The sequence below is a fragment of the Nerophis lumbriciformis genome, linkage group LG33 (genome assembly GCF_033978685.3).
Source record: "Nerophis lumbriciformis linkage group LG33, RoL_Nlum_v2.1, whole genome shotgun sequence".
In the NCBI taxonomy this organism is placed as follows: Eukaryota; Metazoa; Chordata; class Actinopteri; order Syngnathiformes; family Syngnathidae; genus Nerophis; species Nerophis lumbriciformis.
In genome coordinates this window covers 12914368-12940633 of record NC_084580.2, presented here as the reverse complement: position 1 = coordinate 12940633, position 26266 = coordinate 12914368, and the positions used below count along the sequence as shown (strand labels likewise).

General features: G+C 38.7%; 1 protein-coding gene across 4 annotated transcripts in view; it reads left to right on the top strand.

Annotated features, from left to right (window-relative positions):
- Positions 1-26266, top strand: part of LOC133575635 (zinc finger SWIM domain-containing protein 6-like) — a 165348-nt gene that overhangs the window by 127880 nt on the left and 11202 nt on the right. For 3 of the 4 annotated variants that reach the window (XM_061928327.1, XM_061928329.1, XM_072912136.1), the window contains 5 exons: positions 3900-4070; positions 4157-4303; positions 4379-4537; positions 8509-8769; positions 11312-11447. In XM_061928327.1, coding sequence (XP_061784311.1) covers positions 3900-4070; positions 4157-4303; positions 4379-4537; positions 8509-8769; positions 11312-11447 — 874 coding nt within the window. The remainder of the gene's footprint in view (positions 1-3899; positions 4071-4156; positions 4304-4378; positions 4538-8508; positions 8770-11311; positions 11448-26266) is intronic. The other variant, XM_061928330.1, reaches the window with a different exon arrangement.

Here is a 26266-nt window from a genome sequence, read left to right as displayed (position 1 = left end):
TTCCCGTAACTTACTATCGAGCCATTCCGAATGCCATGCGCGAGGCTATTTATAGCACCGCTGCCAAGCACGAGGCACCAGTTGCCATTGTTTCCAAACGAGCGAACAATCATGGAATCAGCCGGAGAAAAATCGCAAACGAGTCTTTAACCGAAAACAAAACTGCAGTCATTCCGTGAAGAATATTCAAAAGCCTATCCGGGAATAATTATCCGTTCCAAAAAGGGTGAAAACTACGCGAATTGCACCTTGTGCAGACAAGATTTTTCGATCGGACACGGAGGAATTAGCGATGTAAAAGACCACGTTGGGACAAAAAAACACAAGTCTAATGCCGTTGCTAGCGATACAAGTGGAAAACTTTCAACGTTTTTCGTCGCCCAAACAGATTCTTTGGATGTGATAAATGCCCAAGTTTTATTTACGGAGGCAATAATTGAGCATGGACTTCCAATCGCACTGGCTGATCACATGGGACAGTTATTTCAAAAAATGTTTTCCGACTCGAAAATCGGCAAAAAATATGGATGTGGTCGAACCAAAACACCAAACATTATTCAGTTGACAATAAAGTTACCATATAATTTTTGCAGTACGATCAATCTGATAGAATAAATTTGGATTTTAGCCACAAAAAGGTAATGACACCAATGTTATCTATTGGAATTGTTTAGTACTGTTATACTGTTAAAAGTGTTTATACTATTTATGCTTTCAAGTCCAAGTTGAAGAAATCTTGTTAAATGTTGACAGCATAACTACCAAAATACAGAAGTATGTCCTTAATATTTTTGCAGTGCTATTTCTGTTGAAAAGTTCAAATGATTACATTAGAGATGTGATATGCCACTTTTCAAGTGTCTGATGGCTTAAATTAATTTTCATAAATTTTTCATATTTTGAATTATTTTGAAAGGCTTACAAAAAAACTACATTTGAATTGTAATTCCATGCTATTGACAGGACTATTAATTTTAATGAAGTTAGCTTACCATGTTTACAGTATGATAATTGTGATAGAAATGTGAATTTTAGGCACAGAATATTTTATACAATTGAACAAGGCAGTAGATTATACAAGCTTGGACAGAAAGTTAATAATGACACCAATTTTTTTTTTTATGGAATTGTTTAGTACTGTTTTACCATTTGTTTACTGTAAAAAGTGTTTATACTGTTTATACTTTCAATTAACAAATTGAAGTCTTGTGAAAGGTTGACAGGATAACTGGCATTAACTGTCAAAATAATTTCAAACTATTGAAGTTAGCTTACAGAATAAACATGTCAATCAACCCATATGATTTTTGCTGTAATATTTTTGTTTTGAAAAGTCACTGTGACTGATAGAAAAGTGATGGTTTTAGCAACATTTTAACCTGTCTGAATGCTAATAATCATTTTGCGTCGGGGGGTGAACCTGAACCCCCCACCAGGACCTACGGGGGCCTGCGGCCCCTGGACCCTGGCTACTAGGTTTTTCTGATTTCAAAAGTTGGCAGGTATGCAGTATCATGATCAATATTATAGTGACTTTCTACATGGACAGTTGTCTGTCTGGTCCAGCTGGCCGGGGACGTTTTTTTTCCAGTTAAGTTTGGTTATGCACTTCATTTCTGTCTGCATAGCTTGGCTTCAAGTTCCTCATTTGCAGTGTCAAGTCACGCCGACCTCACTCGCTCGGCTTCCGTCCGCTCCAACGTTTCGTCCTCTTGTTTGTGCTCACTTCTATAAGCAGCAGTCCATCCTCCAAAGATTCAGCTTCAAAAAGATAAGGTTGTGAATCCTTGTTTGTCCAAAAATAGCCATCTTACGTCGTCGATTACCTAATCTGCCATGATTACAGTTACCGTGTTTTTCGGAGTATAAGTCGCTCCGGAATATAAGTCACTCCGGCCGAAAATGCATAATAAAGAAGGAAAAAAAACATATAAGTCGCACTGGAGTATAAGTCGCATTTTTTGGGGAAATGTATTTGATAAAACCCAACACCAAGAATAGACATTTGAAAGGCAATTTAAAATAAATAAAGAATAGTGAACAACAGGCTGAATAAGTGTACGTTATATGAGGCATAAATAACCAACTGAGAACGTGCCTGGTATGTTAACGTAACATATTATGGTAAGAGTCATTCAAATAACTATAACATATAGAACATGCTATACGTTTACCAAACTATCTGTCACTCCTAATCGCTAAATCCCATGAAATCTTATACGTCTAGTCTCTTACGTGAATGAGCTAAATAATATTATTTGATATTTTACGTTAATGTGTTAATAATTTCACACATAAGTCGCTCCTGAGTATAAGTCGCACCCCCGACTGAAAGAAAGAAAGAAAGAAACTGCGATTAGTTACCGGTACATGTTCTGGTAATGCTTAAAATGACCAAAATATGGTAAATATGGAACATATTACATATTGTTATGAACGTGTGTGTCTGTTACTACATTATACATACCGTATTTTTCGGACTATAAGTCGCAGTTTTTTTCATAGTTTGGCCGGGCTCCAGTGCGATTTATATATGTTTTTTTCCTTCTTTATTATGCATTTTCGGCAGGTGCGACTTATACTCCGGTGCGACTTATACTCCGAAAAATACGGTACATTTGCAGTGTGTATATAAAAAAGTTGATGGAGGGCTTTGAAGGCTATAACCGTGACTCCCATTAGCCACGTCTTGCAAGCGTTTTTAATCTTCTTTAGAATCCTAAAAAAGGCATATGTGTTCTTGTCGCTCATGATTGTGAATGATAGGCAACTAGAGATGTCCGATAATATCGGACTGCCGATATTATCGGCCGATAAATGCATTAAAATGTAATATCGGAAATTATCGGTATTGGTTTCAAAAAGTAAAATGTATGACTTTTTAAAAAACGCCGCTGTGTACACGGACGTAGGGAGAAGTACAGAGCGCCAATAAACCTTAAAGGCACTGTCTTTGCATGCCGGCCCAATCACATAATATCTACGGCTTTTCACACACACAAGTGAATGCGAGGCATATTGTTCAACAGCCATGTAGGTCACACTGAGGGTGGCCGTATAAACAACTTTAACATTGTTACAAATATGCGCCACACTGTGAACCCACACCAAACAAGAATGACAAACACATTTCGGGAGAACATCCGCACCGTAACACAACATAAACACAACAGAACAAATTCTGTTGACAATATTATGTCAGACCCACTCGACATCCATTGCTTTCGGTCTCCCCTAGAGGGGGGGGGGTTACCCACATATGCGGTCCTCTCCAAGGTTTCTCATAGTCATTCACATCGACGTCCCACTGGGGTGAGTTTTTCCTTGCCCGTATGTGGGCTTTGTACCGAGGATGTCGTTGTGGCTTGTGCAGCCCTTTGAGACACTTGTGATTTAGGGCTATATAAATAAAGATTGATTGATTGATTGATAAAGATTGAAATACCCAGACCCCCTTGCAGCACTAACTCTTCCGGGACGCTACAATATACACCCCCCCACTACCTCCTACCCTGTGACTTCAATAATAAATATGGCAGTGCCATGTTGGCATTTTTTTGCATAGCTTGAGTTGATTTATTTTGGAAAACCTTGTTACATTGTTTAATGCATCCAGCGGGGCATCACAACAACATTAAGCATAATAATGTGTTAATTCCACGACTGTATGTATCAGTATTGGTTGATATCGGAATCGGTAATTAAGAGTTGGACAATATCGGATATCCGCAAAAAAGCTGTTATCGGACATCTCTATAGGCAACATTTTAAAAAACAGCAGTTTCCTTTTAATTTCTTCTCAGATTGGCTGGGAAAATGAGGCAATTCTCCAACCTCTTTGTTCGATATAATGTATAAAAAACAAACATGCTTTCTGCTGATGTCCTCTTCCTCTGCAGACATGCGACCCCACAGGACTGTGTTCACGCGGGCCATCGAGGCCTGTGACCTGCACTGGCAGGACCGGCACCTGCAGCACATAATAGCCAGTGACCTCTATGCCAACTACTGTTACCATGACAACCAGGAGGGCTCACTCTTCGACTCGCGCGGCTGGCCCTTGTGGCATGGTGAGCTCGGGAACTTGCACAGTGTAGAAACACACTAAGTTCAAAGAATGTTAGGCTTGAATTTGGCCTTTTTCGCTCTCCTTCAGAGCACGTCCCCACAGCCTGCGCCAGGGTGGATGCGCTGCGTTCCCACGGTTACCCCCGAGAAGCCCTCCGACTGGCCATCGCCGTGGTGAACACGTTACGGCGGCAACAGCAGCGGCAACTTGAGCACTTCCGCCGACACAAGAAGGGTAAGGCTTCATACAAAATATCCCACATAAAATATGTTATCCATGCTGACAAATGATTACTTCCATTCCTCCCAGAGTTGCTCCACAAGGGCCACACTTCCATTACCAACATGGAGGGCTGGGTGGGACACCCCTTGGACCCCATCGGCACTCTCTTCAGCACCCTGACCGAGTCGGGACGAGGAGGAGAAGAGGGATCCAACATCTGCTTGGACCTCTCAGGTAACACTGACCGTATGTTGAACATTAATCCCTTGTTTATCTGCTAATTGGTTCCAGGCCTGACTGTGATAAATTAATTTGCCCTTAATAAGATTCTTATGAATAAATTAAATATGTTCATCGTTAGAGCATAAACAAAAACGGTTTATGACCTTCTAAATACAGGTTTCAACCAACGTTGCTTCTGCTGCGCAATTACACACTGCTCACACGTCCTAGGCCGCGCACAAAATAAAATCCCACCTGAACTCTGAACAAAATAAACACAACAATTTATTTTGTATGATTTTGACAGGTGACAACAAGCGGCCACAACAGATAAAACAATGTTCGTCAATGCTGTTAAATTTTTGTAACATCTGTCAAAACGCTTTCAGGAGGGCAGGAATTCCATCGATCACTTTAGATAGCAAAACTGTTTGTCAGCCACACCAAAGACATTAGTAAAAAACATGAAGTGCATTTTTTTTACTCTCCACTTAATAAGAAAAACAGGCACGTAAACAATGGCTTCATCGGCATTAAAACGGAAATTGACGTACTCATTAATGCAGTGTTTTTCAACCACTGTGCCGTGGCACACTGGTGTGCCGTGAGATATTGTCTGGTGTGCCGTGGGAAATGTTGCAACTTCACCTAATTGGTCCAAAAAATATTTTTTGCAAATCAATAATTATAGTCTGCAAATAATGTGCCGTTGTCGAGTGTCCTGTGCTGTATAGAGCTCGGCAGGGTAACCATGTAATACTCCATGTCAGTAGTTGGCAGCAGGTAGTTCATTGCTTTGTAGAAGTCGGAATGCGTCGAGGATGGTTTGTCGTGATCCCAATATGCAGAGCACGGCGGTAGTCGGCGTGCAGGTAAAATGGTATGCAATGATTAAGCCAAAAATGAACAAAAAGGAAAGGAAAAGGCACTGAAGCTTAGGGATGGCTATGCAAAACGAAAGCAAAACTGAACTTGCTACAAGGTAAACAAAAACAGAATGCTGGACGACAGCAAAGACTTACAGCGTGTGGAGCAGAGATGGCGTCCACAAAGTACATCCGTACATGACACGACAATCAACAATGTCCCCACAAAGAAGGATAGCATACGCACAATAGTCTCGATTGCTAACACAAAGCAGGTCAGGCAATTGCACTCAAAGGAAGGCGTGAAGCTGCTACAGGAAAACACCAACAAAACAGGAATGAAGGGTCCTCCAAAGACAGGAACTAAAGCACTACACACAGGAAAACAACAACAAACTCAAAATAAGGCACGACAACCTGGAGTTTCATTTTTTTTACCTTTTCTGCTGGTGGTGTGCCTCCGTATTTTCTTTATAAAGAAAATGTGCCTCAGCTCAAAAAAGGTTGAAAAACACTGCATTAATGAATAAGATGTTATTTCGATATATTTAAACTTCATTTAGAATACAAATGGGTAAAAATATATAAAAAGACTACCGTGACAGAGTGAAGCTACACAACATTTTAAACGCGATGTGACGAGGAACTAGGGCTGGGCGATATGGCCTTTTTTTAATATCTCGATATTTTTAGGCCATGTCACGATACACGATATAAATCTCGATATTTTGCCTTAGCCTTGAATGAACACTTGATGATTCTATGTGTCTACATTAAAACATTCTTGTTCATACTGCATTAATACATGCTCATTTTAAACTTTCATGCAGAGAGGAAAATCGCAACTAAGTCAATTTACCAAAAGTGTATTTATTAAACAGTGGCACAAACATTCATGTCATTTCCAAAACAGAAAGTGCAAGATTGTCAGAAACATTTTAAAACAAGCTATTAATGCACTTTTGTGCATGATGTCACTAAGATGACATATCAAAACAACACTAAATTAAAGTGCACTTTTTGTACAGAACGCCACTACAATGTTTTAAAACAAATAAAGTGCACATTTGTGCATGATGTCACACAAGATATTTCAATAACTGTCAAATAAAAATTAGCTGCATAATAGGAAATTAAATAGTGTATGTCCTTCGCTATTTGGTAGGTTCCTGCAAACATTATCTCCTTCTGCTGTTGAGTATTTTTTTCATACGGTGTTGATCTGGAAATGGTTGCCTCGGCATTTGGTTGGTGTGGCACCGAACGCAGATGTTGACATGCGGAGTAAACACTCTTCATTCTCTAGCGGGTGACTTTTCAAATGATGCTACACATTAGCAGTGCTGCTACTTTTTGTAGCAACACTTTTGCCCCACACTTGACAAATTACGGTTGTCTGTTCGACATATTCCCGCTTGAAGCCAAACCACCGCCAGACGATGGACCCCCTGCTGTTTTTCTTGGGAGTTAATTCTTCCTTCATTTGTTACCAGATTCGCACCTTCTCTCTCCCGTATTACCACTCGCACGACAGCTAACGTTACCCATGCTGCTACCTCTCTGCTCAAGGAGGACGTATACATATGTGACGTATCACGTGACAGTATGTGACGTATGTAAGAAGGTGCGCTTGCCTGTCTGTGAGAAGGAGAGACAAGAAAGAGTGAGAAGAGCCTGTAGTGTAATGCCCGGAGCTAAAAGCAACTGCGTGAGAACGTATACTCGAATATCACGATGTACTAATTTTCTACATCGCACAGAGACAAACCCGCGATATATCGAGTATATCGATATATCGCCCAGCCCTACGAGGAATGCTTGTATTGATCCCGAATGGATGCTCATTTTTTGAAAATGAATTTCTTAGTACAGCAGGTACATTATTTTTTGCAAATCTTCCTTGTTTTTTTTTTAATCAATATAAATAACAATAAATCATTATAAATTTATTTGAATACATTTAATGTATGAAATATGAGACCTACATTTGATAAACAAACATTTAATACATTTTTTTTTTTAAATTTTTTAGCTTCATTATAAAAACAATGTCCACATTGATATGAAAGTAATAATACTTACTTACTCAGATAAGCAGAAGAAGATGGATGGATGGAATTAACTAAACATCTAAACAAGTACTTACTTTACTAATATGTGCTAGGCTAATAAATAATAGTGCAGTGGTGAATAGAGCAAAGAGGAAAAAAACAAATCATCAGTGGATAATAATAATAATCATAATAACACATCAATATTATAATTATTATGATTATTTTGTTATTAGTGCATCTACTGGCAGATAGGTCTCATAATCTTTAAAAACTAGTTACGCCTGTGTTTTGAACTTTAATCAAGGGTTCTTGAATACACGACAATTATTGTGCAATTAGATACAAAAATGAAACTTAATGGGGAACTGCACTTTTTTGGAATTTTGCCTATCGTTCACAATCATTATGAAAGATGACGACGGATGGATTTTTTTTTAATGCATTTTTCTAATGCATTCTAAATATTAAATAAAAAAAACTAAGTGTCTGCTTACAGCAGAGCCAATGAGAGGTCCTCTATTCCGCTCATAAAATGTAATAAATAACCATTCAAAAAACGCCATCAAGACACTATTTACATTTCGTGACTTTATCAATTATTACTGATATTGTTATTATAAACGCTAACGCAGACGATCTATTTATAGCAGCGACGTGATCGCTAATCTGCCTTAGAGACTCTGTATGTGTAAGTAATTAGCAACTATGATTTAGTAATTGTTTATATTGACAAATGTGGTGATTTAGACTGCAATTTTGATCAATTAAGGACACTTATTATGTATGCCTAGCTTGTGTGCTATTGTGTGCTCAGCTGTTGTGTAGCTGCTAGCTCCAAGTAGCCTATAGCCTACATTGTGTGCTTACTGACTTTTTTTTTTTTTTTACTTAAATTGAAAACAATTGTATTGTGTTGAACCCTATAGAAAGTAATAATTCAGTTTTTATTTTCCCTCGTAGAATTTTTTTTAATGCGCTTAATATTTAGTCCTGTACTGAGTCATTCTGAGAGCTCTTTTGGTTTGACCATATACTCTGAATTTTAAAAATGACTCACATTCATGCTTCTTTCTAGACTGCTCCAGTGTGGTGACTCGAGCGGACCTCCAGCGAATGCCCGTGCAGAGACTGCTGGGCGATGGCGAGTCGTACGTGGCGCTGGCGGTCGAGACGGCTCTGATTGGCCTGGGCCAGCAGCGGGTGATGCCGGACGGGCTGTACGCTCAGGAGAAGGTGTGTCGCAACGAGGAGCAGCTGTTGGCCAAGCTTCAGGAGGTGGAGCTGGACGACCTGCTGGTGAAGATCTTCCGCAAGCAAGCCGTTTTTCTGCTGGAAGGTAAGCAGAAAGTGGATTTGCCTGAACTTGTGTGTGTATATTTACTTTTGAAAACACATCCTTCACTTGGACTCGCTATTTTTTCTGCTTTCATTTTGTGGTGCAAATCGAGGAAAAGCTGACCAAAATGGGCTCCTAGCCCTGTAAAACCCGCCCCATTGTGTCAGCACACACACACGTATTATACTCTACAGTGTGGTCATTTATGGTGCAGAATGCTGCAAAAGGGCGGAGGGGGGCTACCGTCAAAATACGACTCCCATCTCCACCCAAACCCCCAATCTGCACCAAAAACACAGGGCTTGGCACGACCACCCACCTCTGGCTCTGTTTCTAATAGACAGAGGCCCCCGTGCGGCTTTTAGAGGGCTGCAACCGACGCCACCATCTGATGCGGTCTGCGCTTCAGGGTTTTTTCTTCTTCTTCTTAAATAACCCACCAGAGACGACAGGAAGCACCATTGGAGGGGGTGGGGTAAGAGAAGAGTCCCAAGTCCAAATGTGCACACGAACATGTGGTCTTTGACATCATTGTTTGTTTAAAGGCCACGTGGCTTTGACTCTTCCTCGCCAGACCACTTCTGTCCTCTCATAGGTCCGGATCTCTTTTTAAACACATTCGGTAGAAGAAAAAAAAATCTGTCAATGTGAAAGCAAATTAGTAGGGCTAACTCTAAGCCTTAACTGTATATCTGTTGTAGCCAATCAGAAGCCTGAAGGAAGTCATTTCCAGAAACAATTATATTGAGAGCCAAGTTTGAACCATGAACAAAAGCTATTCTGTCCATCATGTTATATAATAGCCAACAGGACTGTACTACTTTTGGATTCTTTCAAACAACAAAGTAAATATAAACACGCCAAAATAATACTGGTTCACAAAAGTGACGTGAGACTTGGACAAGAAGAGTCAGAACTCTTACCAGTTGATGAGCGATCAAAGCACAGTAAATAAGGTTTAAAGATGTCTCAATCAACATTTTTTGCCTCCAATCTCGATTAGATTTTGAGTCCCAATCCGATACTTTGACAATAGACAATAGAACTGAAAATGTTTTATAGCAAATAACTGAAATAAACACTGACACATTTTTACAAAGCTGATCTTAATAAAACTGAGTTTGCTAGAATTGTAGCAATTCAGATGATGTATTAACATTGTGGTATTGAATGCTTTATATTCAACTAAATAAAGTGACCAAAGCACACTAACTAAACCAAATCAAAAACTATTATTGGCTCCCATTTAAATCATTTGGGTTTTGCTCTCAAAGCCTTCCTGTAACCAGAAACGTAATACCTGATTTAACAAAAAACACCCAAAAATATTGTGTAATAACAAGAAAAAGAAATACATATATCTAACCACTTAAGTATTATTTATATACTGATACTATACTAGGTATCGATAGTATCAATATCTGGCTGGATCACCCCTACTTTACATTGAAGCTTTAACGTTTAGCTTCTTGTGTCGTCCTGCTCAGAGTGTGTGTGTTGCGTGCTTCGCCATTCCTTTTCCTCTTGTCCTCCAGTGAAGAAACTTAGTTTATTTTCCACCATGGTGGTGAGGTTTAGTATCTTAGAAGCGGCTTGGCACTGTGGATAGACGGCGCCTTGCTTGCAGCTTGCTCTCAACTTTGAGCCAGTGTTCTGGCAAAACACAGACCCTCCTGGAATTAATCAATCAATGTTTATTTATATAGCCCTAAATCACAAGTGTCTCAAAGGGCTGCACAAGCCACAACGACATCCTCGGTTCAGATCCCACATCAGGGCAAGGAAAAACTCAACCCAGTGGGATGACAATGAGAAACTTTGGAGAGGACCGCAGATGTGGGTGCAATGGACGTCGAGTGGGTCTAGCGTGATATTGTGAAAGTTCAGGAATCACTAATAAGCCGGAGTTCTTTGAACGCAGATTTCTTGCCGGGACATATGGTACAATACAATCAGCAAGATAGGATGGAGCTAGACTGTGTAGTATTTCATACGTAAGTAGTAAAACCATTTTAAGTGCACAGGAAGCCAGCGCAGGTGAGCCAGTATAGGCGTAATATGATCAAACGTTCTTGTTTTTTGTCAAAAGTCTAGCAGCCATATTTTGTACCAACTGTAATCTTTTAATGCTAGACATAGGGAGACCCGAAAATAATACATCACAGTAATCGAGACGAGACGTAACTAATGCATAAATAATGATCTCAGCGTCGCTGGTGGACAAAATGGAACGAATTTTAGCGATATTACGGAGATGAAAGAAGGCCGTTTTAGTGACACTCTTAATATGTGACTCAAACGAGAGAGTTAGGTCGAAGATAATGCCACCCCTGCATGTGTGTAGCAAGGAATTTGGAAATGTAATTGTGTCTTCCTGAGTGTAGTTTCTTCCATATTAGTAGGCTACTTAAACATGAAAACAATGTTGAAAGAGATACACTTTCAATATAAGCGCAGGTGAACACATTCTTACGTGCTTTTTATTTTTGAACGTCTTTGCGGCGTTCCTTTATTGACCCGACAATTCTGTTGCTTCACGCAGCCGGTCCGTACTCTGGTCTTGGGGAGATCGTCCAAAGAGAGAGTGTTCCCATGCACACCTTCGCCCGCTATCTCTTCACCTCCCTCCTACCTCATGACGCTGAACTGGCGTACAAAATTGCACTGAGAGCCATGCGGTAAGTGACTAACCAATGCTGCTTTTTAATGCAACAAAATGTACAGTTTCTGACAGAAGTGAGTACATCCCTCACATTTTAACTATATTTGTTATTATGATACGAATACTTTAGTGTTGTCAGTGCACAGCTTGTATATAAATTTAGATGTATTATCTACTGAAAATACAGTATATTACAGCCTCCTGCGATAACGAGATTGTATTTGGCATGTAAATAATAGAACCATTTCAAAACTATTACCAAATTTGGCTGCTGACGTATGTGGTACCATATTGTCATTTCTGGTTGTATTATTTTCTCAAAACTATTATCCATCTACAGTTCTTGCTACCTGACTGTGAATATCTGGTTACTTTCTGTTGTAACATGTTCTATATACTCTTCTTTTAAAATGTTCAAAAACACTTATTTTAGTTTTAGGCGATACTAAAAATGTAGGTATCGATCCAATACCAAGTACCGTATTTTTCGGACTATAAGTCGCAGTTTTTTTCATAGTTTGGCCGTGCTCCAGTGCGACTTATATATGTTTTTTTCCTTCTTTATTATGCATTTTCGGCAGGTGTGACTTACTCCGGTGCGACTTATACTCCGAAAAATACGGTAGTTACAGGGGTATTGGTCATATCAATGATAATACTGATACCGGTACTTAAAATTTTCAGTATCTTTCAATTATAACATTTTTGATCAACATTATAATCTGCACTGCAAAAAGTCAGTGTTCAAAAACAAGAAAAAAAATACAAAAATGAGGGGTATTTTACTTGAATTAAGCAAAATTATCTGCCAATAGAACAAGAAAATTCGGCTTGTCAAGACTTTCCAAAACAAGTAAAATTAGCTAACTTCAATGAACCTAAAAAATACCTTAAAATAAGTATATTCTCACTAATAACAAGTGCACTTTTCTTGGTAGAAAAAAAAATGTAGACCTTTTTGCTCAATATGTTGAAAAATATTCTTAAATTAAGTAAACACTAGTGTTATTATCTTGACATGATATGCGCCCGGCATCATGATTTTTTTTTTTCATGCTTGAAGTAAGAAATTATTACTTTAAAAAAGTAGTTTTATACTTGTGAGTGTTGATGACACAGCTTTGCATCAGTTGATATTCTAGTTTCAAGCATGTTTTACTCAACATAGGTCATAACATCTCAGCAACAAGCTGTAATATCTTACTGAGATCATTTAGGACCAAAACCCTTAAAACAAGTAAAACACTCCAGCATAAAATCTGTTTAGTGAGAAGAATTATCTTATCAGACAGAAAATAAGCAAATATCACCCTTATTTGAGATATTTCATCTTACTTAGATTTCAGTTTTTGCAGTGTGGTAAAAACACAGAATGGCAAAATCAATTAAATATTAAAATGATTTCTTTATGTTGAACAAAACAAATGCAGTTGGGAAAAATGAGTAAACATAAGCAAAAACTACTATTGTCTTGGATTTTTGATTTGTGCCCTTTAAGCCCTACGCTGTCTAGGTACTTATTGACTGAATTTGTAAACAATAACGAAAAACGACAAAAACGGATTTGAGATAACAAAAAAATATTGATCACCGTGGTATCGACCATTTATTGATACTATACTTGGTATTATTACTCTCAATATTTGTATCGATCCGCCCACCTTTACATTTTAGAGCGCTATCTTAGTAGTTAGCATGGCTTATTGCATCCTCCTACATAGGTCTTATGGTGTGTAGTGTAGCATATTTACCGTATTTTTCGGGTTATCAATCGCAGTTTTTTTCATAGTTTGGCCGGGGGTGCGACTTATATGTGAATTTATTAACACATTACCGTAAAATATCAAATAATATTATTTATCTCATTCACGTAAGAGACTAGACGTATATCAGCAATCGTCACACACACACATGTCAACCAATAAAAATTTGGCGGGGGCGGGTCATGGCAGAAGTGCATTGTGAAAAAAAAAAGATGCTACCTGCTACTTCCGTACCTATGAAAATGTATCATTTCAACATTGGCGGTAACTTATCAAAACTGAGAAGGGCTGAACAAAAATGGCACCGAAAAGGAAATCATATACTGCAGGTACGGAAGTAGTGAAATATGCAATATACTCCAGTGCGACTTACATATGTTTTTTTTCCTTCTTTATTATGCATTTTCGGCTGGTGCGATTTTATACTCTGGAGCGATTTATAATACGAAAAATACGGTAGCTATTCCTGGTCCTCCAGTGATAAGATAGATACTTTATTTGATTTTATCTTGCAAGCAAGGACGCACCAATTGCCTTGAAGACACGGCTTTGTACTGTGAAGGGACGTTAGCCACTAGCTTGTCTGGACACGGTTGTGCGCTTGTTGCTGTCAAATTTGCTGTACACAGCTAGAATGTGTCATCAACAAACAAATGTAGGGGTGTCCCATACGCTTTCGCTCCCAATATGCTACTGATGTTGGAGCCTTGAGTATTGGCCGATCCCGATATTCAACCGATGCAATATCAGCGTGAATTGTACGTACTTTGATGTTGCAGTGTGGAATGTTATATAAGGATTGATCAAGTGAAATGACTTAAACAGAGATCAATAGTACGTATTACAATATTAACCTCTTTTATCATCCTTCTGGAAGGGACTTATGCTGTCTTTAAGTTGAAGTGGGGTGCTAACTGTTTTCTTAGCGTCACCCTAATGGTCACAACAATGAATCAAGTGAAGTTCATGACGCAGTGAATTGAATGACGCGGACATGTTTGTTCCCGGATACTTTCTAATACACATGTGCCTTGGAGACTCAGTATGTGTGAGTCATTTGCAACTATAATTATTTGGTAATTGTTTGTATTGACAAATGTGGTTCAGCTCAGTGGTCTTGTGGTTAGAGTGTCCGCCCTGAGACTGGGGGGTTGTGAGTTCAAACCCCGGCCGAGTCATACCAAAGACTATAAAAATGGGAGATGTTACCTCCCTGCTTGGCACTCAGCATCAAGGGTCGGAATTGGGGGTTAAATCACCAAATGATTCCCGAGCGCGGCCCACGCTGCTGCTCACTGCTCCCCTCACCTCCCAGGGGGTGAACATGGGGATGGGTCAAATGCGGAAGACAAATTTTGCCACACCTAGTGTGTGTGTGACAATCATTGGAACTTTAACTTTTAGACTGCACTATTGATCAAATAAGGACACTTGTTATGTATGCCTAGCTTGTGTGCTATTGCGTGCTCAGTCGTTGTGTAGCTGCTAGCTTTAATTAGCCTATAGCCTACATTGTGTGCTTATTGGAGGACATTTTGAACATTCAAAAGTAAATGCTGCTCATTTCGGAGGGCTTATATTGGAGATTTTAGATGCAAACCCATATTATACGATACATGTTTTGTTGCTGATATCGAGCAGATATCAATATCGGATCGGGTCGCCCCTGTTAAACAGTTCATCTCTGCTGAGTCATCCCCGACCACATCGGCAGCTGTTTGAAAAAACTTGAAAATGCCGCCGTTTGGTGACTCAGCATCGTTAGCCACTTAGGGACGGTATAGCTCGGTTGGTAGAGTGGCCGTGCCAGCAACTTGAGGGTTCCAGGTTCGATCCCCGCTTCCGCCATCCTAGTCACTACCGTTGTGTCCTTGGGTTAGACACTTTACCCACCTGCTCCCAGTGGCACCCACACTGGTTTAAATGTAACTTAGATATTGGGTTTTACTATGTAAAGCGCTTTGAGTCAATAGAGAAAAAGCGCTATACAAATATAATTCACTTCACTTCACTGCTATGTCAATCCGCTGCTGTTAAAAGTCAAACATGTGCACCTTTTGTTGGGAAGAAGTCTTTCACAAATGAGTCAAAGTGCTCCGTCAGTCGCATAAGTAGTCAGAGCACGATAACGGTGATGGATTAATTCCGGTTTGTAGGCTGCTTCCACTGGAATAGGGGACAGTAAGGATGCCAGTGTGTGTGTGTTGCCCCTCTGTCCTGCACTGTGTGTGTATGTGTGTGTGTTCTGGCAATGCTTACTTAATAGGGACATCGCTCTGTTTACACAGTCACCTTTAGGGGACCTCTGACGGTATGGGGACAAAAAAACAGGTCCCTTAAAGGGAAACCTTTTTAAATGATGTTAATCATTTAAAAAGGTTTAACCATTATTAATAGTACGGTGATTCTGTATGGTATCCATCCTTAGTTAAAACTAATATATTTTTCCAAAAACAAAATCTGGTTTAGTGTTCCTTAGGATGACATTTTCATACAGCATGATTATAAAACATTATTGCCTTAAAGCAGGGGTCACCAACGCGGTGCCCGCGGGCACCAGGTAGCCCGTAAGGACCAGATGAGTCGCCCGCTGGCCTGTTCTAAAAATAGCTCAAATAGCAGCACTTACCAGTGAGCTGCCTCTTTTTTTTAAATTGTATTTATTTACTAGCAAGCTGGTCTCGCTTTGCTCGACATTTTTAATTCTAGGAGAGACAAAACTCAAATAGAATTTGAAAATCCAAGAAAATATTTTAAAGACTTGGTCTTCACTAACTGACAAATAAACAGATAACAGATTTGGTGTCCAGTTCAAAGTGTGACATGATTTATTTAAACATTTGAGAGTTGACTTTTGTATTTTACATGAGTTATTATTTGTACAAACATGGTGCAAAGTAATTCATGATTTGTTAAAAAATGTTAGTGGCTAGCTAGTTAAAATGGGATATTGTGATTTCACAAGACTGTCTTAGAAGTGATCATTTGAAAATGTTCAATTTGAAAAATGTGCACTTAGAGAAAATATAAAAATAAAGTGTTGCATATTGATATTTATCTGTTTCTATATATATTTATTGTGAGAAATCATTAAGATGATCAGTGTTTCCACAAAGATAAATATCATTAATTATTAATAATAACAGAGTTAAAGGTAAATTGAGCAAATTGGCTATTTCTGGCAATTTATTTAAGTGTGTATCAAACTGGTTGCCCCTGCGATGAGGTGGCGACTTGTCCAGGGTGTACCCCGCCTTCCGCCCGATTGTAGCTGAGATAGGCTCCAGCGACCCGAAAAGGAATAAGCGGTAGAAAATGTATGGATGGAAACTGGTAGCCCTTCGCATTAATCAGTACCCAAGAAGTAGCTCTTGGTTTCAAAAAGGTTGGTGACTCCTGCCTTAAAGTATGATTCACATTCAGAATTTTCCATCCTTCTATATATGGTAGTTGGAGTTGCAGACAACTTCATTACTGCTAAATAGCCGTTTTTAGTAATGTCACAGAAGATGCAGGATTTGCTTGAACATTTAAGTGGTGAGACTTCCTATAAGAGGACAGCTGTAGTGCTGTATTCTGAGGATCATGTCATAATTAATTTGAACTTTGTTTTTATTTTAAATGGTCCTCAGTAGTCACGTACAAATTTGTGTGAATTATGCAAAATTATTTACATTTGGTCCCCCATGAACCATATTACCTCTTTTTCCCCAGGGTCCCCAGTAAGAATGATCAGCACATTACTTCATCAATCCAGAGATTTAAAGACGTGTATGAGCTAACTGGGCAGTGGCCATTTTACACCATTTTTTTAATGCCTCCACAACCTGTCGAAAGGGTGGTCCCCACAAGTCATGATCAAAAACTCGGTCCCTATTCCAAATGATAACCAGTATGTGTGTGTGTGTCTTGTGTGGACAATGTGTGTTAATCAGTCGGCGCTGCTGTTTTGATGTTGTGACTCACGGGAGCTGGATCAGTGAATATTAATTATATTAATGAGAGTTTAATTAGTGTGTCTGTAATGAGGAAGAGGGAGGCGTGCTGGCCAGCAGGGACTGGGAAGTATGGGAAAGATTGTTTGTTTGTCTCTCTCCGCAAAGCTGGCGAATGATAAGTTCATCGAAAGGGTACGTTCTCCACCCCCCCCAGCCCGTCCAGTTTTATATATACCAAGACAGCGAACACATCACACCTCACTTCCTGCAGAGAGGAGATTGAGTTAATTGAAGCCACACAAGTGCTTGCTGCTGCTTTCCACTCCCCAAACTTCTATTTTCCCTGAGTCAGCCTCCCTCACTTGTTACTCCTCCATGTGCTCCCCCTGTGGTGTGAAACAGGCGATTTAGAATAATACGGCCACTTATGGGTGCTCCTGGGAGCCAGGGGTGTCTACTCAGCACATAATGAATGTGTGTAATGTAGCGTAGTGTAATACGAGAGCATATAGCTCAACGCTCCCACGGGACGACGGACAGTTAAATATAGAGGAGGAGGTAAAGGAGCCGGGGCTATTTTAATGGCCCCATTATAACATTATCATTGATACACACAGAGGAGAAAGGGAGACTTTTTCACATTGCATGCTTTTTGTATTTGTCTTCATCTGGCTGCTTCACAGGAGCCGTTTTTTTTAAATATATTTTAGTAGAGAGGTGGTGCTGGCGGCTTCTAATCATGCATGTAATGAAGCTTTTTACCATGAGAATTCACTAGGAACCTATACAAAATGTAATGCATTCTAATAAGTGGATTTTTTTTCTCGATAAAGCTTTGTTTTTAATGTCTTTAATGACTGAAATTGTGGCAAAATGTCATTTTTGTGTTTAATTAAAGTAGGGATGTAACAATGCAAAAAATGTCATCACGGTTATGATCGTGACCAAAATCTTAAAGGTTATTTTCAAAGATGTCCGATAATGGCTTTTTTGCCGATATCCGATATTGTCCAACTCTTAATTACCGATTACGATATCAACCGATACCGATATATACAGTCGTGGAATTAACACATTATTATGCCTAATTTTGTTGTGATGCCCCGCTGGATGCATTAAACAATGTAACAAGGTTTTCCAAAATAAATCAACTCAAGTTATGGAAAAAAATTGCCAACATGGCACTGCCATATTTATTATTGAAGTCACAAAGTGCATTATTTTTTTTAACATGCCTCAAAACAGCAGCTTGGAATTTGGGACATGCTCTCCCTGAGAGAGCATGAGGAGGTTGAGGTGGGCGGGGTTAGGGGGTAGCGGGGGTGTATATTGTAGCGTCCCGGAAGAGTTAGTGCTGCAAGGGGTTCTGGGTATTTGTTCTGTTGTGTTACGGTGCGGATGTTCTCCCGAAATGTGTTTGTCATTCTTGTTTGGTGTGGGTTCACAGTGTGGCGCATATTTGTAACAGTGTTAAAGTTGTTTATACAGCCACCCTCAGTGTGACCTGTATGGATGATAATTTTGAAACCGATACCGATAATTTCCGATATTACATTTTAAAGCATTTATCGGCCGACAATATCAGCAGTCCAATATTATCGGACATCCCTAGTTATTATTATTAATGCAGTATTGTTGAAAGTACTTATATACACACTAAAATCTTTTGAGCAAATAATGTTTTTTGGTTTTTTTTATTAAATGAAATAGACACTATTAGAAAAGCCACTATTTTGCATGTTTTGTGTTTCTTATGCTTCACTTAGTGTTTTAGTCTGTTCTAATGGCTAAGCTTTTATTGTTTTAAATATTGATTTGTACTGTAGCACTTTCAGATGTATTTAAATGAAAAGTTCTTAACAAATATAATGTATTATTATTATACATTATTTGTGGTGGGCGTTGTGGTATCCTACTATGTTCGGCTGTCCTTGAACATATCGTAAAAAAAATTATCTTTCTCATATAGTATAGAACGATCACTGTGTGCACAAATGATTAGCTTGTTCAGACAGCAAAGTGCTTTATATAAGGAGTATGTTGTTTATTACTGCGGAAAGACGTTAATGTCTCTTGTTTTCAGGTCAGTATTTAAGCTACCTCGCACTGAGTGTATCAATGTGCACTTATCGATCACAGTTTTCCGATAATTTTGATTTATAACGGCTTTTCTCCCTGTTAGTAGTTTTACCGCGGTTATCATTAATACTGTTTATCATTACATCCCTAAATTAAAGCAATTAAGACAAAAATGGAGTGTACTATTTGACTGTAAGGCACTGTTGTTCAGTCTCAGCTCAAGCGAACATCAGTCTTATGAATCTAGGGCTACATTCCCACTGCAGGGTCGGATGTTCAATTCTGATTTGTTTTCGATCTTTTTTGATGTGAATGCAATGTGACCCGCATGCGGACATGACGTCGCACGCACTGCAGTGTTTACGGAAGTAAACATGGCCTCCACTCTGTGGTGCATTTGTGGCAATTTCAAGGATTTTCTGCAATCAAAGTCAACATTCTCTGAACCAAATGATTGCAAATAGAAGAGTAAGAAGGAAGGGGACACGTGTTTTGTCTCTGGCAGTTTTACGAGATAATTTGCTTTGATGTCTGCTTAAAGAGCGTGTCTGGGTGCGAGCAGTCGGAGACAGGAGTGTTAAAACTTTCACGTGAGTTCCTAAAATATATTTTCACCTGTTTTTTTGCTCTGTTGTCGAATATCTTTATTGTATAACTGACTATTGTGACGCTTACAGGTATTTGATGAAGTTCCGGTCGGATGAATGCTACCTGAGCGCGGCAATGTTTACATTAAGGGATGCATCGCAAATATATCTGATTTATTTCCACATGCGATAGAGGCCTGGGTCGAATATAAAAGAATAGCTTTGCACTGTTCACACGGACATGAAAAATAAGATACAGGTCACACTTATAAGTTAGAGACATTATTTCACGACATACTAGGGGTGTAACAGTACACAAAAATTTCGGTTCGGTACGTACCTCGGTTTAGAGGTCACGGTTCGGTTCATTTTCGGTACAGTAAGAAAACAACAAAATATACATTTTTGGGTTATTTACCAAATTTGCAAAATCTTAAACCAAAAATATTTGTCTTAGTGGAATATTTGATGTGAAGTAATCGGAACCTTGGATAGGTCAATAATTCATAATAACATTGATTTTGATTCAATATTATGTTTTGAGCAATGACAGTTTGAAAGAAAAAAAAAAAACAGCTTTGTTTTATTAGTCAACATTGCAACTTTTTCTAAATTACATTTAACCTTTAAGCTTTTTTATTTCACTTTTGTTATATTTTTGTTTATTTTAATAGTATTTTTTGAATGTGCCGTGGGCCTTTAAAACATTAGCTGTGGGCCGCAAATGGCCTCCGGGGCACACTTTTGACACCCCTGCGTACATTGAAAATACACACAACCCTAACACAAAATGTCGGACATTTGAGGCATTTAAGAAACTCCGCCCTGACAGCTCCACAAAAGAGGACATGTCCGGTGAAAAGAGGACGTATGGTCAGTCTATCATAGCCAGTTAGCTGCTAGCACGCCGTGTGTTGCGCCTCGGTGTGCATTGTTTACACAACGTGCGTTACGCTACTTAATATGTCCGTGTGGAAACTCGTTCGGTACACCTCCGAACCGAACCGACACCCCCGTACCGAAACGGTTCAATACAAATACACGAACCTTTACACCCCTACTAAATACACAATTAGAACAATATATATTTAAAAAGAATTCTGGACACATGTGAGCTTATAATTGTACTTTAAGACATATGTGTCATCACTTTAAAACGAGCTACGGCCATTAAAACTGGCTAAATCATCCATCCATCCATTTTCTACCGCTTGTCCCTTTCGGGGTCATCCCAGGGCCAACACAGATAGACAGACAACATTCACACTCACATTCACACACTAGGGCCAATTTAGTGTTGCCAATCAACCTATCCCCAGGTGCATGTCTTTGGAAGTGGGAGGAAGCCGGAGTACTTGGAGGGAACCCACACAGTCACAGGGAGAACATGTAAACTCTACACAGAAAGACCCCGAACCCGGGGATCGAACCCAGGACCTTCGTACTGTGAGGCACATGCAATAACCCCTTAACAACTGTGCTGTCCCTGGCTAAATCAGTGCAACTACATTTGGACTCACTATTTGGCAAGGAGGAGGAGGTTAATGTAGCGGTTTAATTTTGCTTTATATACCGTATTTTTCCGACTATAAGTCACAGTTTTTCCATAGTTTGGCCGGGGTTGCGACTTATACTCAGGAGCGACTTATGTGTGAATTTATTAACACATTACCGTAAAATATCAAATAATATTTCATGGGATTTAGCGATTAGGAGTGACAGATTGTTTGGTAAACGTATAGCATGTTTTATATGTTATAGTTATTTGAATGACTCTTACCATAATATGTTACGTTAACATACCAGGCACGTTCTCAGTTGGTTATTTATGCCTCATATAACGTACACTTATTCAGCCTGTTGTTCACTATTCTTTATTTATTTTAAATTGCCTTTCAAATGTCTATTCTTGGTGTTGGCTTTTATCAAATAAATTTCCCCAAAAAATGCGACTTATACTCCAGTGGGACTTATATATGTTTTTCCTTCTTTACTATGCATTTTCGGCCGGTGCGACTTACACTTCGAAAAATACGGTATTTGTTTTAATAATTTAACTTTCATCAATGTGTTAAGAGAAACAAATACTGCCAATGTTTAGTAAAAATGAGCACATTGTGTTAAGTTTGGGTTCATGAGTTGTATAGTGGTTAATCCTCCTTTTGTTAAAACAGTAAAATAATATCCAGTATATGCAGTTATGTTAAGCAGTTAAATATAGTCAAATAACACAGCTTACAGTATTTGTAGTATTGTCATAGTTGTCACCTATAACAAAACTGTACGAGTGTGATGTTTGTAGTCGGGCTGCAATGATTGATGAGAAAAAAGCTTTGGTTTATAAAGTATATTCAGTTGCTTCGATTAATATGAGTTTAACTAATACAAACTAAATACAATCTGGAGTGCCTGGAAATTTAAAGATGCAAACAGTTTCTGCATGGCTGCTGCAATAGAGCGCACATGAGTGGTGGTGTGTGAGTGTCATGATCTGTGTCGCTGCAAAAAGAGGATACTTTTTTATTGAGGTACACATGGTAAGAGTGCAATTTCAATGTTGACGATGTGCATTTATTAGTAAAAAAAGAATGAAGGATATGGCAAGCAGAAAAATTGTATCTCAATGTAATTTTATCTAAAATACGCATTGAGGCTGTGAAGTGTGTTATTCAAGGAACTTTATTATCATACCAGCACAAGATGGCACAGAGGTCCCAGATTTAACCCAATGAGTACCACAAGAAAAATAGTTGGTACATAATACTTCAAATAATATAGGATATGAATAGAATACACTGCAAAAAGTCAGTGTTCAAAAACAATTTAAAAAAAAGAAAAAAAAAAGAGGGATATTTTACTTGAACTAAGCAAAATTATCTGCCAATAGAACAAGAAAATTTGGCTTGTCAAGACTTTCCAAAACAAGTAAATTAACTAACCTCAATGAACCCAAAAATACCTTAAAATAAGTATATTCTCACTAATAACAAGTGCACTTTTCTTGGTAGAAAAAAAGACCTTTTTGCTCAATATGTTGAAAAATATTCTTAAATTAAGCAAATGCTAGTGCCATTATCTTGACAATGATATGCGCTTTGCATCATCATTTTTTTTTCATGCTTGAAGTAAGAAATTATTACTTTAAAAAAGTAGTTTTATACTTGTGAATGTTGATGACACAGCTTTGCATCAGTTGATATTCTAGTTTCAAGCATGTTTTACTCAATAAAGGTCATAAAATCTCAGCAACAAGCTGTAAAATCTTACTGAGATCATTTAGGACCAAAACACTTAAAACAAGTGAAATACTAACATAAAACCTGCTTAGTGAGAAGAATTATCTTATCAGACAGAAAATAAGCAAATATCACCCTTATTTGAGATATTTCATCTTCCTTAGATTCCAGTTTTTGCAGTGTAGGTTAATAGTAATATATAGGAGACATTAAAAATTAAAATAGATTGTGTTCCTGTGGTGCAAACAGATTGTAAAAACAATGACAGCAAACCAAACCAAATCAAAGCTCGGTTCAGCACAGTTGGGACACCTGTGCAAGTTGAGCGTTCCTTTTGGAGATTATTATTACTTTATTATTTGAACAAACTAATCGATAAATTACTCCATTACTAAAATACCGTATTTTCCGCACTATAAGGCGCACTGGATTATAAGGCGCACCTTCAATGAATGGCATATTTTAAAACTTTGTTCATATATAAGGCGCACCGCTTTATAAGGCGCATAGAATAGACGCTACAGTAGAGGCTGGGGTTACGTTATGCATCCATTAGATAGAGCTGCGCTAAAGGGAATGTCAACAAAACAGTCAGATAGGTCAGTCAAACTTTATTAATAGATTACAAACCAGCGTTCTGACAACTTTGTTCACTCCCAAAATGAATTAACAGCTGTTTTATTATTTTCCCCGAGGTAAAGTCAGTGACGTGGAGTTTTGTTTATCTTTTAACAACAGCAAGATATAACAGTAGTGCAACATTTATATCACATACACTGCAAAAACTGAAATCTAAGTAGGATTAAATATCTCAAATAAGGGTGATATTTGCTTATTTTCTGTCTGATAAGATAATTCTTCTCACTAAGCAGATTTTATGTTTGAGTGTTTTACTTGTTTTAAGGGTTTTGGTCCTAAATGATCTCAGTAAGATATTACAGCTTGTTGCTGAGATGTTATGACCTATATTGAGTAAAACATGCTTGAAACTAGAATATCAACTGTTGCAAAGCTGTGTCATCAACACTCACAAGTATAAAACTACTTTTTTAAAGTAATAATTTCTTACTTCAAGCATGAAAAAAAAATCATGATGCCGAGTGCATATCATTATGTCAAGATAATGGCACTAACATTTACTTAATTTAAGAATATTTTTCAACATATTGAGCAAAATTTTCTCTTTTTTTTTTCTACCAAGAAAAGTGCACTTGTTATTAGTGAGAATATACTTATTTTAAGGTATTTTTGGGTTCATTGAGGTTAGCTAATTTTACTTGTTTTGGAAAGTCTCGACAAGCCGAATTTTCTTGTTCTATTGGAGGATCATTTTGCTTAGTTCAAAAAAATACCACTAATTTGTTTTTTTTCTTTCTTGTTTTTGAACACTGACTTTTTGTAGTGTATAAGGCGCACAGGATTATAAGGCGCACTGCACTGTCAGCTTTTCAGAAAATTGGAGGTTTTTAGGTGCGCCTTATAGTGCGGAAAATACGGTAATTGATAGCTGCAACCCGAGTTTGTAAGATGTGCCATGGGCCAATACAAAACGAGCTGTGGGCCGCAAACATCCCTACAGCCACACTTTGGACACCCCCTGCTGTGGGTGGAATGTACCAGAAAGTGTGCCTTTTTCAAACTTAAAAGTGTGGATATGAATATGAAGAAGCAGCACATCCCCCTTATCTCCGCTCCTCGGGAAGCCAAGGAGCCAAATCGGCAGCGCTTGTTATCATATTAGATTTCCATAGGAGATACAAGACTTCCAATGCTAATGAAGCTCGATCCTCGCTATAATCCGCAACCTTTGATCCGCTGCATAATCGCTGCCAACGCAGCACTGTTTGTGGTGGAGTGAGGAGGAAGTGTGACAAAGTTAAAGCAATGACACTCACAAGTGTTCATCCCCACTTTGCATTTTTGGCTTTAAACCCTGCCTGCACCTTTCATACTAGATGTAACGCCTGAAGGTTTAAAATGTACTTTTTTCTTTTTTTTTATCTGTGTGGACGCACTTTAGCTCTTGTTGGCGAATGTGTAGCTTAGCTGAAGAAGGAACACTTGAGGAAAGAAGAGTGTTTACAGTCAAGAGGTTGGTGGTCATTGGGATGCTGACCAGACACTTATGATGGATCTTGGAATGTAAAGGCTGGGATATACTCCTGCGCCACGTAGTCTGATGGCGACTTGGTTGATTTATAGTTCTTCCACTGGGGCTGACTTGTAAATTGCAATTCTCTTCCACAACACTAAGTGGCAGTGTCTCTCGAAAAAGCAACCGCAGCTTCTTGTGAAGAGTGATGACAACCCACAACATCCACATCTTTGTTGACACTGGAACTAATCATTCAGAAACATCAGTTTACTTTTAATGGCCGTTTTACTCATAAACCAAAGGAAAATACGTTGGTCGAGATGGACCAGTGGCCTAGTGGTTAGAGTGTCCGCCCTGAGATCGGTAGGTTGTGAGCAGAGATGTCCGATAAATGCTTTAAAATGTAATATCGGAAATTATCGGTATCGGTTTCAAAAAGTTACATTTATGACTTTTTAAAATGCCGCTGTACAGAGTGGTACACGGACGTAGGGAGAAGTACAGAGCGCCAATAAACCTTAAAAGGCACTGCCTTTACGTGCCGGCCCAATCAAATAATATCTACAGCTTTTCACACACACAAGTGAATGCAAATCATACTTGGTCAACAGCCATACAGGTCACACTGAGGGTGGCCGTATAAACAACTTTAACACTGTTACAAATATGCGCCACACTGTGAACCCACACCAAACAAGAATGACAAACACATTTCGGGAGAACATCCGCACCGTAACACAACAATAACACAACAGAACAAATACCCAGAACCCCTTGCAGCACTAACTCTTCCGGGACACTACACTATACACCCCCCGCTACCCCATACCCCCCCAACCCTGCCCGCCTCATGTTCTCTCAGGGAGAGCATGTCCCAAATTCCAAGCTGCTGTTTTGAGGCATGTTAAAAAAAAAAAAGCACTTTGTGACTTCTATAATAAATATGGCAGTGCCATGTTGGCATTTTTTTTCCATAACTTGAGTCGATTTATTTTGTAAAACCTTGTTAATTGTTTAATGCATCCAGCGGGGCATCACAACAAAATTAGGCATAATAATGTGTTAGTTCCACGACTGTATATATCGGTATCGGTTGATATCATGCATTACATACTATACATTACCTTTTGCACTATA